At 47.0% G+C, this 11,159-nt stretch overlaps 1 protein-coding gene across 4 annotated transcripts in view; it reads right to left on the bottom strand.

Annotated features, from left to right (window-relative positions):
* Positions 1–5,126: 5,126 nt before the first annotated feature.
* The window catches only part of ESYT2 (extended synaptotagmin 2), a 75,196-nt gene continuing 69,163 nt past the window's right edge, over positions 5,127–11,159 (bottom strand). For 2 of the 4 annotated variants that reach the window (XM_059932931.1, XM_059932929.1), the window contains 4 exons: positions 9,796–9,927; positions 8,723–8,828; positions 8,311–8,360; positions 8,028–8,222 (listed from right to left, as the gene is read on the bottom strand). In XM_059932931.1, the coding sequence (XP_059788914.1) occupies positions 8,177–8,222; positions 8,311–8,360; positions 8,723–8,828; positions 9,796–9,927 (334 nt within the window). In that variant the 3' untranslated portion in view covers positions 8,028–8,176. Of the gene's footprint in view, positions 8,223–8,310; positions 8,361–8,722; positions 8,829–9,795; positions 9,928–11,159 lie in introns of all 4 variants that reach the window. The other 2 variants (XM_059932930.1, XM_059932927.1) reach the window with 1 other exon arrangement.

The following is an 11,159-nucleotide window of genomic DNA, read 5'->3' as shown; positions in this document are numbered from 1 at the left end:
CTGCTCCTGCGGGGGCTCCTCCATGTGTCACTCACACTCAGCTAAATCTGCCAGCAATTTCTATGAAATACTCGACCCAGACCCCTTAGTCAGGAGCAGAGCCCTCTGCATAGCGTTTTGCCTGCATGAAAGTGAGGACTGCCTTTCGCAGCCTTTTCCAGGAATACACATGTTAAGAGCACCTATAGTAAATGGCTCAGAGGTTAGTCTTGTCTTATCCAAATTAACATTAACTATCTATCTTGTTAAATCACTTTATACCATATACTCTGTTTATCTTATTTCTATTGGATATTTTCCTACAAGTCCATTTGTGAAAGAGTAAAGAAACTGTAATTATTGGCTGCTACTGAATAATTAAATTCAAGGGATGGTCTAAATATTTTTGTGATATTGAGATAGTTTAGTAAAATAATAACTGAAGTAATGGGCCATCGACCCATTTAATCTTATAAGAATAATTTTACTGTAAGTATTTTGTTGTATTTAGATTTGGCTGTACCTCTAGTTTAGAAGAAGCCTCCGTATTAGGCAAGTTTGTCATCCTGAGATGCCTGTAAAACACGCTGGTGGGGCTTACCTGGCTCTGGCAATTAGCTACGAGATCCTGGGCAAATCATTTTCTTTGAGAGCCTGGCTCCTCGCCTGGAAAATGGGAGGCAGAGCTGTAACAACTAGCGGCTCCTTCTGGTTCTAAAATACATGCAGAAATGAATGAAATGGCTCCTTACGGAACCTTTAAAAACCGCAAGGTATCACAGTGGTGGCAGCGCCACCTGGTGGCACCAAGGCTCCTGAGGGAGAGGAGGCGTCAGTCACCAGCCCAAGACTGTCAGGACTCCTTTCTGGCAGGATGACACAGACGCGAGTGCTGTGGGTTACGACGCGCGGTGAGTGCACGCTTCTGCTCACTTCCCCTGCTCCTAGCAGCTATGGGAGATAGGATGCAAACAGAGAAAGCCGAAAATGCGTCTCTGTGCCAATGCAGCATAAATGGAACAGGAATGCAGAACAAGGTCCTGAGGCCACGGGGGTGCAGGCCATGGACAGGCAGGTGCAGCGAGTGCGGTTCCTCGGGCAAGTGGGCTGGGCGTGCCCCACGGAGGACCGAGACCAGGTCTGGGCTCTCTGCTTGCAGCCAAGGGCCAGGCAGACCCACCTGCCCAGGAAAAGAAGCAGAAAGGCTCAAAACCCAGTGCCTCTGGCACAGGAGCCACGGACCCAGACACAGCTCCCGACCAGCAGCCACGTCAAGTTCCTCCCTCATTTGGTTGCAGGAACTGCTATCTCAAAATCTCAACTCTCCCCACGGAGTGGGGTCTCAGAACATCCTTTAAGACTTGCTCTGGACCAGGGGTCAGGAGAGCAAAGACAGGGGCAAGGGGATGAGTTCAATCTCCCCCCAAAGAATCAATGTCGTGTAGACATCTTCTCTGACCTCAGTGCAATTAAATTCATAACCAACACCAAAAAGGGGGGGCGGGGCATCATGCTTTGAAACTTATTCCTTGAGTTCTACGTTAACTCGAGGAATAGAGTAAATCTCAATAGATATTAGAACATGCCTACATCTGGATGAAAGTGTGTACTTACCAAAGCTTGGGAGGTGAGGCTGGAGCAGGAGGTAGGGTAAAATTTCTAGCCTTAAATGAATTTAATTGTTTTAAAAGAAAGATGGAAAATAAGTTTGTTCAACTCTGTAAACCAAAGAAGACAGAAAGGGAGGCAAGAGCAAAATTTAATACAAAAACAAAAACAATTGCTATAATAAAATAACAAGCAAGGTCTATAAGAAACTAGTAAGATAAATGGATTTCTAGCAAGTCTAATCAAGAAGGTACACATAAACAATGTTAGGAAATTAAAAGGAGATGCAACTACAAATATAACAGAGATATTAAATTCATAAGAAATAGTTTTCCAATAAATTGGAAAGCATGAGGTAGATAATCTTCAAAATTGATTTGATAAGAAATTGAAAATAAATTAATACAAAATGTTAAAATGAATGGGTAATCAAAATCTTCTTAAAAGACATCAGGCTCAGAAATTTTTATAGGCAAATTTCACCAAATTTTTAAGAAACAGATGATCACTATCTTATGCAAACTGTTTCAGAGACTAGAACAAAAGGAAGAAGTTTCCCTCACAGGCCCACATTCCGAATGACCACATGCACCCAAGCCTCGCCTTAGGCTCTACTTTCAGGGGGATCCAGGCTGAGACCCTGGGTTTGAGAAGATGGGTCTTGGAGGAGCTAAACATAACACGTGCATACTCACACATACACACGTGCACACAACATGCATATGCAGAGTACATACATGCACACAAGCACATATTCACATGTGCATGCACACACACAACACTAGGCATATGTATGCACACTCAGCATGCACACACAACACACATACGTGTGCCCACTCCTGCAGGCATGTACGATGCACTTGCCCCAGGTCACGTGGGGCAGGTGCGGGTTGAGCGTGGGTGGTCTGACTGGGAACCTCGCTCTTAGCCCCTGGGCCACTCCAGGTAGAAACAAGGGGACATCTAACGAGATGTATGGATGCAGAGACATCCGTCCCTTTAGTGGTCCTTACAAGGCAGGTGGGGCAGCAACAGGGAAAAAAGAGTATCTGGGGATACCCACACCCTCCTTCATTCTGTAGGAGTCTTGTTGGAGGTGGGGCTCTTCCACCACGCTGCATCGTCACCCCCGTCCTGGCCTCTGTGGTTTCAGGTGAGCAGTCAGCAGTATCTCATCGAGGAATCCTTGTGGGAGATGGCCTAAGACTGACTTTCCACCCTTTGGCTGAAATGTGCCTGGCGTGGGCCTAAGTTTATCCCACCTGGAGTCCGTTGAGCTTCTTTAATGTGTAATGTTTTCCATCAGATCCGAGCACGCTTGCCCATCATCTCCTTAAATGTAATTTCTGGCCCTGCTCCCTCCTCCCCTCTGGGACTTCACTGTGTGTAAGTTGGTGCCCTGTTCATTCTTCTTCATTCTGTTCTTTTTGTCCTCAGATGAGATCGTCTCAGTGACTCATCTTCAAGTTTGCTGATTCTTCCGTCCGCTCAAATCTATTGTTGAACTTCAGTGAAATGTACATTTCACTTACTGTGTTTTAAACTCCAGAATTTTTATTTCATCCTTTTGATGATTTCTGTCTTTACTGCCATTCTCTATTTTGCTGAGAATCGTTCTCATACTTTCCGTGAATTCTTTGGACACAGTTTTCTTTGAACATACTTACATAATAGCTGATTTAAGGTCTCCGTCTACTTACATCTGGGCTTCCTGGGGGCACTTTCCATGACTGCTTTTTCCCTGTGTGTGGCCCATACTATCCTGTTTCTGTGAATGTCTCATGTTCTGTCGTTGTTGAAAACCGAACATTTAAAATAATACCATGGCAACGCTGTAAGAGCCCTCCCCACCGACTTGGATATTTTTCGCTTAGTAACCTTGGATGAGTCCCCTAAAAGCTACATCCTTTGCTCTGTGCTGCCTCTGAAGTCTGTGCTCAGTTAGCCGACCTGGTCAGCTAGTGACTGGGCAGAGGTCTCTCTAGTACTTTGGACTCGTCTCCCAGTACCTGCTGAGGGCTAGAGAGAGAGTGTGTGTGTGTGTGTGTGTGTGTGTGTGTGTGTGTGTGTGTGTCCTGACACCTCTGCCTCAGCCTTCACCTCCTGCTTGCACGGTGCCTGAACACCAGCTGGAGGTGACGGGTCTGAGCTCACTCGCACGGGCCTTTCCTGGACACGTGCACAGCCCTGCACATGCACATCTTTCTAGAGCCCCAGGAATGCCAGTTTTCCCAAGCCACTTTTGGACATCAATTTCCCAGGTTTTCCTTTAAACTTTTTTGGTCAGCCTCCTGTTGTCCCAACTTGTATCGCCACCCCAGGGACCTGCTGTGTTAAACAACTGCCACTGATTGTTTTCCACATGGTTTCCCCAGGAGCCAGCTGGGCCAAATAGTGGCAGTTCTCTGGGGACGGGGCTCTTGGGGAGTGCTGAACCCACCCTACCCGCTCCCAATCGCTGCAGGTTTTCACTGCTATTGTGGTTCCAGGGCTGCTGTATGATTTTTTCCATTATATTTTCTAGTCGCTATCAATATTAGTGTATAAACCGCAGATATTTGTATGTTTTTATAACTGACCCTTTATTAAATACTTGTTCGATTCAAAAGTTTTCAGATGATTTTCTTAGGTTTTTCACATAGGCAATCTCGTATTTGAAAATGACCTTCTTTCCCAATACAAAATTTATAATCTTTTTCTTTCCCTATCGTATTGCCCAGGATTTCCAGATTAACACTAAATACAGACAGACTTCCTGGCTCATCTCCCACTTTTCTGCCTCAATTGTTTCTCAGACAATTATTTCTCAGACTATGGCCTCTGTCTCAATAGGGTGTACTCTTTACTATGTTCACCAGTACCTTTCTCTTTAGCCGGAACTAAGAACTATCAATACCTTTCCTTAAATGGAAACTTGTTAGGACAAATTAATGTTATTTAAGGTCTGCCAGGTTTATTCACCCTTTACTCAACTGATATTTATTCACCAACTGTGTGCTCAGAACAGTGATAAACAACTGGAAAAGGCTTAAATAACACGCACATAACCTCTGCTTTGGACACGTATGGTCCAGGCGGGAAATGGCTTTAAATAAAGCTGAACTGGGATTAGGCTACTGTGACGGTGCTGAGTGAGCTACTAACAGCGAGGCTGACGCCAGACTCTCGAGACACGCCTCAGTCACCCCGACCATCGGCAGGGGATGTCGACAGCAGTGGCACCCCTAGGGGTTCCCCTCCACTTGTTCAAACCAGAGCCTCTTTCATTACTTCTCAGGGCTCTGGTTTTAAAGACTGTTTTTTCTACTCATGATTACCTTTCAGAAGAGCTGTTTTCAAAACTCAAGAGTCTGAGGTAGGCAGAGAATAGTCAAGTTAAGATGGAAACAAAAGGAGTAGTATCAGTGCTCTGAGGTAGTTCTTTTGAAAATGAAAGAATTCACAACTGGCAAATATAAATACTAGACTGTAACCACTTTTCAAATTATCTGGTTCCACACTAAAAATTTTACTCCAAAAGATGAAGAACAAATCACAAGTGAACTAACAGAAAAGTTTTATTGAATAAACACATGCACTGTCATGTAAAATTAGTTGAGCGGAAAGGGCATTCTACAATAAACCCTCTGCTGTGTTCCATCCACAGCGGGCCGTCCAGCTAGACTGGAATTAAAGCAACAACCACAATATAAACACACACGCTGACTGCATTTGGCTTCAGTGCTTGACAAAGGAGGGCCGACCTCTGGATGAGGAATAACTGTGGCGAACTCAGCTGCAAGGCTCCTTGTGTTTTAACCTGAAGCAAGGCCTCACACTTCCTACTTTAAGGCACAGGATAAGCAACAAAGTAACAATTCAAATTAACCAACACTAATTTCCCCTCCATTGGTTTGGCTCAAGGTAGAAAAGCTAAAGTTCCCTTTTCCCAGATGAATCAATTATTCAGAACCACCAGCGATGAAAAGTTTTGAGAACGGAGTGTCCATCGCCAGGATCCTGGAGCCTGGCCGGGGGTCTGGCCTGATACTGATTCTCAGCTGCCCGACTGGACACAAGAGGTTCCCAAAACACCCATCAGCCATCAGGACAGAATCCTGCCTGGGAGGTATTTCAGTGACCTTAGATCATCCCTTTCCTTTTGAAGAGAATGGCGCTGGCTGCTGGGTCTGTGTCCAGCCTGCCCGTCCACACAGAGGGTGGGCATCATGCTGCTAACTTGCTTTGTTTGGGTCTTGTACCTTTCACGGCATTTATTTTGCCTAATTGCTTAACTAAAGCATTCCATCGTGTAAAATACACGTTGAATAGGTGAACCACGTGGTTACAAAACCCAAAAGCTGGGGATGTTGGTAGAAATCACTGGTATATGCTACATTTCAGTGAGTGTTTCTCCTGTCTTGGAAATTATGCCAGGAGCCAGGGGTCCCCAGCCCCCGGGAGGAGGACCGGAACCGGGCCGCACAGCAGGAGGTGAGCGGCGGGCAAGCGAGCGAAGCTTCCCCTGCCGCTCCCCATCGCTCCCCACTGCTGGCGTCACCGCCCGAGCCATCTTCCCCCACGCCACCCCGTCTTCCACGAAACTGGGCCCTGGGGCCGAAAAAGCTGGGGACCACTGCCAGAAGCCCTGCAACAACCTTTTTTTTTTTTTTTTTTTTTTTTGGCTGCACCACATGGCTTGTGGGATCTTAGTTCCCTGGCCAGGGATCAAACCCAGGCCCCTGGCAGTGAGAGCGTCGAGTCCTAACCACTGGATCACCAGGGAATTCCCACAACAAACCTAATTTTTAAAAAATCTCCAAAGATCTAATACCACGGGCAGGCAACTAGATTTAGGAATTACCTGTCTTCCTCATGCTGCTAAAATACCAGAGTTAGGTGTTTCCCGAGCACACACCCCTGAGTGTCACCACGTTCCTAACGCCCTCTGCGCTGACAGAGGAGACGGTCTCTGCTGGGGCTTCGGAGAAGCTTCATGACCCAGGAAGCTGCGAGAGCGCCGGGTCTGCACGACTGCGTGAGACGTACTGCAAGGCTACAGGCCCCATCAGACGCACACCCAGGGTTCAAAGTGTGCGGTGGACACAACTGAAACCCGCCAGAGGGCAGGAGCAGCGGCGGCGTCCACACAGGCACTTGGGCAGGCCGGTCACGCCCAGGAGTCCATGGCGGGGCCCTAGTGAGGTCTCTGACTCAATCTCACAGCTCTGTTTTCCCCAGGATTACGACGTAACTGTAGGGTGCCCCCGTGGCTCAGGAAGTCATTTGCATCACACGCCTTAGAATCCTTAAAGCTCCTTCTGCACACGTGCACCCTGTGTTCGGGGCACGCACAGCTACCGCACAGCTCTGCAGCCTCACCTCCTAAGAGGCTTGGGGCCTTTAAGTATCTAAAACATGCTTTTCGTAATCTAAGAAGAAAAATGTTCCCAAATAAAAGCTGTATAACAATATCCCAACACTGAGGTCAGTCGTGGCATAAAGTGAGGAAACCCAGCAAGGGGTTCTTTACAACCAGCAGCCACTGTGCCGGAACCCCGGGGCCGTGGCGGTGGCTGGCGCCGGCTCGGGGCCTCTGTCCTCTGTGTGCGTCACGCTGACGATCACGGGCCGGCGTCGGCTTCCTAGCTACTCACCGCGACCTACCTCACAGCCTCTACGGGGACAACATGAGTTTGCCTTTCTTTTCGGGCTGAAAAACACTGTAAATTTCACAACAGACTAACTGCTAACATTTAAAATCCGTCTGTATTACATTTCAGGAAAAGTATGATTATGTATCTGCACTATTTCATGAATAAGTTACAACAAGCAACTAGAAATAAACTTAAGACATTCCATTTTATGTAAGAAATTTCAGATTAGTGCACTATGATTTACGAACCATGACAACTCTCTTAATATTTTATATAACTCAGTTATATGACATTTTTCCTTATAAGCACTTCAACTGACTTCTCAATAATATATCTTTATATTTATGAAAGTGTAAATACTTTGAATACATTCTTTCATCATTCATAATGGGCAGAAATATACTAATATTTACTAATCTTTCAGCTTTTCTTTTTAAAAAGAAACACCACAAAATAGGTCACTGAGAGCTTTTTCCTGCAGAGACAAAAACGGTTATTTGTCATAAGAATTTAATAAGTTTTAGAAGAAAAAAATATATATATTTCCTTGATCCATGTTCTTCTGAATTCAAACCAGCATGTAGAGATTATAAAAAATAGTCTATTTACACAGCATAGTGCACCTCAGTGATATACAAAACAAAGCCATAAAAAAGCACAACCATATATCGGCTTCCTAGGAGAGACAACTGACATACAGCTTTACGCATACAACGGTTGACCACTATCCTATGCACGTCGAAAAAACTGGTCAAATACTAGAGGAAATTAAACATACAAAACTTAATGCTAATAATGGCCAAATACGCCTAAAACGTCAATGTTTTTATAAAACCACTAAGGGACAAGTAACCAAGTACATGAAATTATAAAAAGAGCATGGGTGCGTCTGTGTGGGCTGCGTGTCGGCACGGGGCTGGCGGATACAGCGGGGGCTCCTCGGCCAGCGCAGCCTACGTCACCACGTGGGGCCTCGTCCCATCCTCCGTGAGGTCGTACCTGAGACACAGGAAGACACGCGGTCACAGGGGAAGCGCTCCTGAATGGACGCACGGGGCTCTGCGTCTGTCTGTTGGGGGACACTCACCACTGGGTCCAGCCTTTGGCGAGTTCTTCAGATGCCAGACCGACCAGGACCTGTGGTGAGAAAAGGCCTGCAACAGTGGGTTTCAGGCCTCTCACCACCGCTTCCGATCTTCTCTGGCAACACACTCTCCCTCATTTTCAGCCTCTCACTTTTCAACTTTTCTACCCTTATGATCCACCCATGACCTATACGGTCAATTATACCCAAGAGGCCCTTCCTGTATCCAACAGTCTTGACAGTAAGTTATCACAAAGTACCAGGGGAGATAATTCACATCGATACTGGCTCACAAACCACTCACAGCAGCTTAGCTGACGTGGATTATCCACGTACATAAATCTAAGTCTAAAAAGAGTACTCTGGGTTAAGTGTTTAATTTTTACAAAGCGTAGTATTTTTTTTTCGAACTTACTTTGCCGAGAAGCCCTTTGTCTTTGGACAGGAAGCCACCGCTGTTCTTCACGGCCACGTCCAAGGTTCTCCTCTGCACGTCCGGCAACGAGACACTGAAATCAAAGCTGAAGTGGAAAAAAGAGAATCATCCTTAAATTTCTCCATAGTTTTGCTCTGTTTTACTGTAACTAAAAAATGACATTGCTGCTTATGAGACCATTCCAAATGTGATGTTCATTTTTTATTATAAAACTGATCTCTCCTGCTAGATGTTTGGACCTGGCCCTTCAGGAAGACTCAAAGGTTTTTTTTCCATTATTTTCCAAACATAAGAGGAGACTGGAATCCTAAACATGCGAAAGGCTGACCCTATGGCTCCCCCGCGTGGACACGACGCCTGACTCCCGGTGTAAAACGTGGGCCATGGTGTGCGACACACTGGGGAGCCCAGGCCAGTCCGCTCCCCCAAAGAGAGTGAGCTCCAAGCCTGCAAGTGAACAGAAGTGGGGTGTCCGAGAAGCAGCCTCACAGAGGAGGGGATCTGCAGGCACCTTCTGGCGGCTGAAGCTGGATGCTGCAGGACAAAAGCCTCCAGAAGCGAAGCTGGCAAAGCAGAGGACAAGGTCGGAGGCCTCGTGGGGACGTGGGGACACGTGGACGTGGCCGGCCTTCCCAAGAGCGGGCAGCCTGAACCCCAGGTTTGAAGGAACTCTTAGAGGCTGCGGCTGAGCCAGACACCCACACCAGGACCGGGTGCCTGCCCATCGGTTTCTCATCTCCGTGTAAATAAAGTCACTGGTGACAAACCATGATTAAGTGACTAGTAACTGAGTTAATGGATATCAACACCATTCGACCTACTATTTCCCCACACGTGCACAGGCCAAGGCTGGTGGAGTGTGGCCTGAGGATTCACGATGTGATGCTCAAATGCCTATTTATTTATTTATGTTAACAAGTTTACGACCGCTCTTCGGGAGGCGTTTTTCACTCATGCTCTCACTGGTGTAAATGCCTCAGTCATTCCAAGGCACCACCAGGCCTTCCTTGAGTGGTGAACACAACTGTCTACCCCACTGAGTGGACGCGTACCTCTGATCAAACACGGGGTTCAGCGTTTTCTTTGACACGTGTGTTTTTCTCCTTCCTGACCTCCTCTTGTCTGGTAACAAGTACAGGCGGACGTAGGGATCAGAGCCGTCTTCGGAGAAGGCAATGAGATTTCTTATAACACAGACCAGAGAATGCTCGGTATTAGAATCTAGTAAAATGACAAGGAGCACCGCACTGGAACTTACTGCCTGGTTTTACTTGTATCCCGTGACTGCCTTCTTCCCACGCGCACTTCGTTCAGCGGCTCTGCAGAGGTGGTCTCTGCCCCGTTTCCTGCGCCCAGGGTTTGGGGGATGTTCTGACCCGCACAGAATCACCTTTCCACACTGCTTCACTGTCCCCTCCCAGTGAGGGGATGCGGTCAGCCTCGCGGGAGACCCCTCCCCGGGTCCTGCTCAGGTCACGGACCCCACCCTCTGCCCTTCGTCCACCTGAACGCTTCACAGACGCAGGCCCACCTCCTTCACGCAGCTTCACGCTGCTCTTGTCCTCGGACAACTGGGCCAAACACGCTAGTATTTAATTGCAGCCGACCCCTGAACCACGTGGAGGTTAAGGGCTCCAACCCTCCGCGTACGTGGCTCCGCCTCCGTGGAGTCAACCAACTGCAAATCGTGTAGGGCAGTGGCATTTACTACCAAAAAGCTCCCCGTGTGGGTGGAGCCATGCCGCTCAAACCCGCGCTGCTCAAGGGGGGTCAGCTGTCCCTGCAACCACTTCCAACCGTTCCCTTGTTGATGGACCGAAAGCCCACGAGGGAGAGTCCGCTGAATCAGACTGCTGCTCCGGAATCTCGCATAGTAATTATCTCGGCAGCAGGAACATAGAAGGTGCTCAATAAATAGGTAGTGAAGCGAACTCGACATTTATATAATCATGTTTCTAAATGTTACTAATTTTACTTTCCTGTTTCCACACCTTTTTATAACATCCACGTATTTACATCACAGCTACTAGTGAGACAGTCAAGCCACGTAAAGGAAAATAACCAGCTCCACACCATCATCATTCATCAAACACAAAGTGAAGCAACACCGTCATCTCACGTGATGTTTACTGAATCGGTACAAACCGTCCTGCCTGTGGGGACAAGAGCTCGTCTGCTCTTCCCGAACAACTACAGCTATTCCTGTCACTATCCCACAGACTTGCCTGGATTCTCTGAATTGTTATAAATCTACTCCTGGAAACTGAATCCCCAAAAGACACTTCAATAAAAGAAAACTACGTTCATTATCATGTTCTAAACGTTCAGCCATAGGGAATGTTTTATAAGCTACAATACGGCAGTTTAAGGGAGTGTTACAAAGCAACCAAAACGGTTACTAACAGAAAATGTTATG

This window comes from Balaenoptera ricei, chromosome 9 (genome assembly GCF_028023285.1).
Source record: "Balaenoptera ricei isolate mBalRic1 chromosome 9, mBalRic1.hap2, whole genome shotgun sequence".
NCBI classification, from domain to species: domain Eukaryota; kingdom Metazoa; phylum Chordata; class Mammalia; order Artiodactyla; family Balaenopteridae; genus Balaenoptera; species Balaenoptera ricei.
The sequence above is the reverse complement of the archived record's forward strand: the minus strand, read 5'-3'. Positions and strand labels throughout refer to the sequence as shown.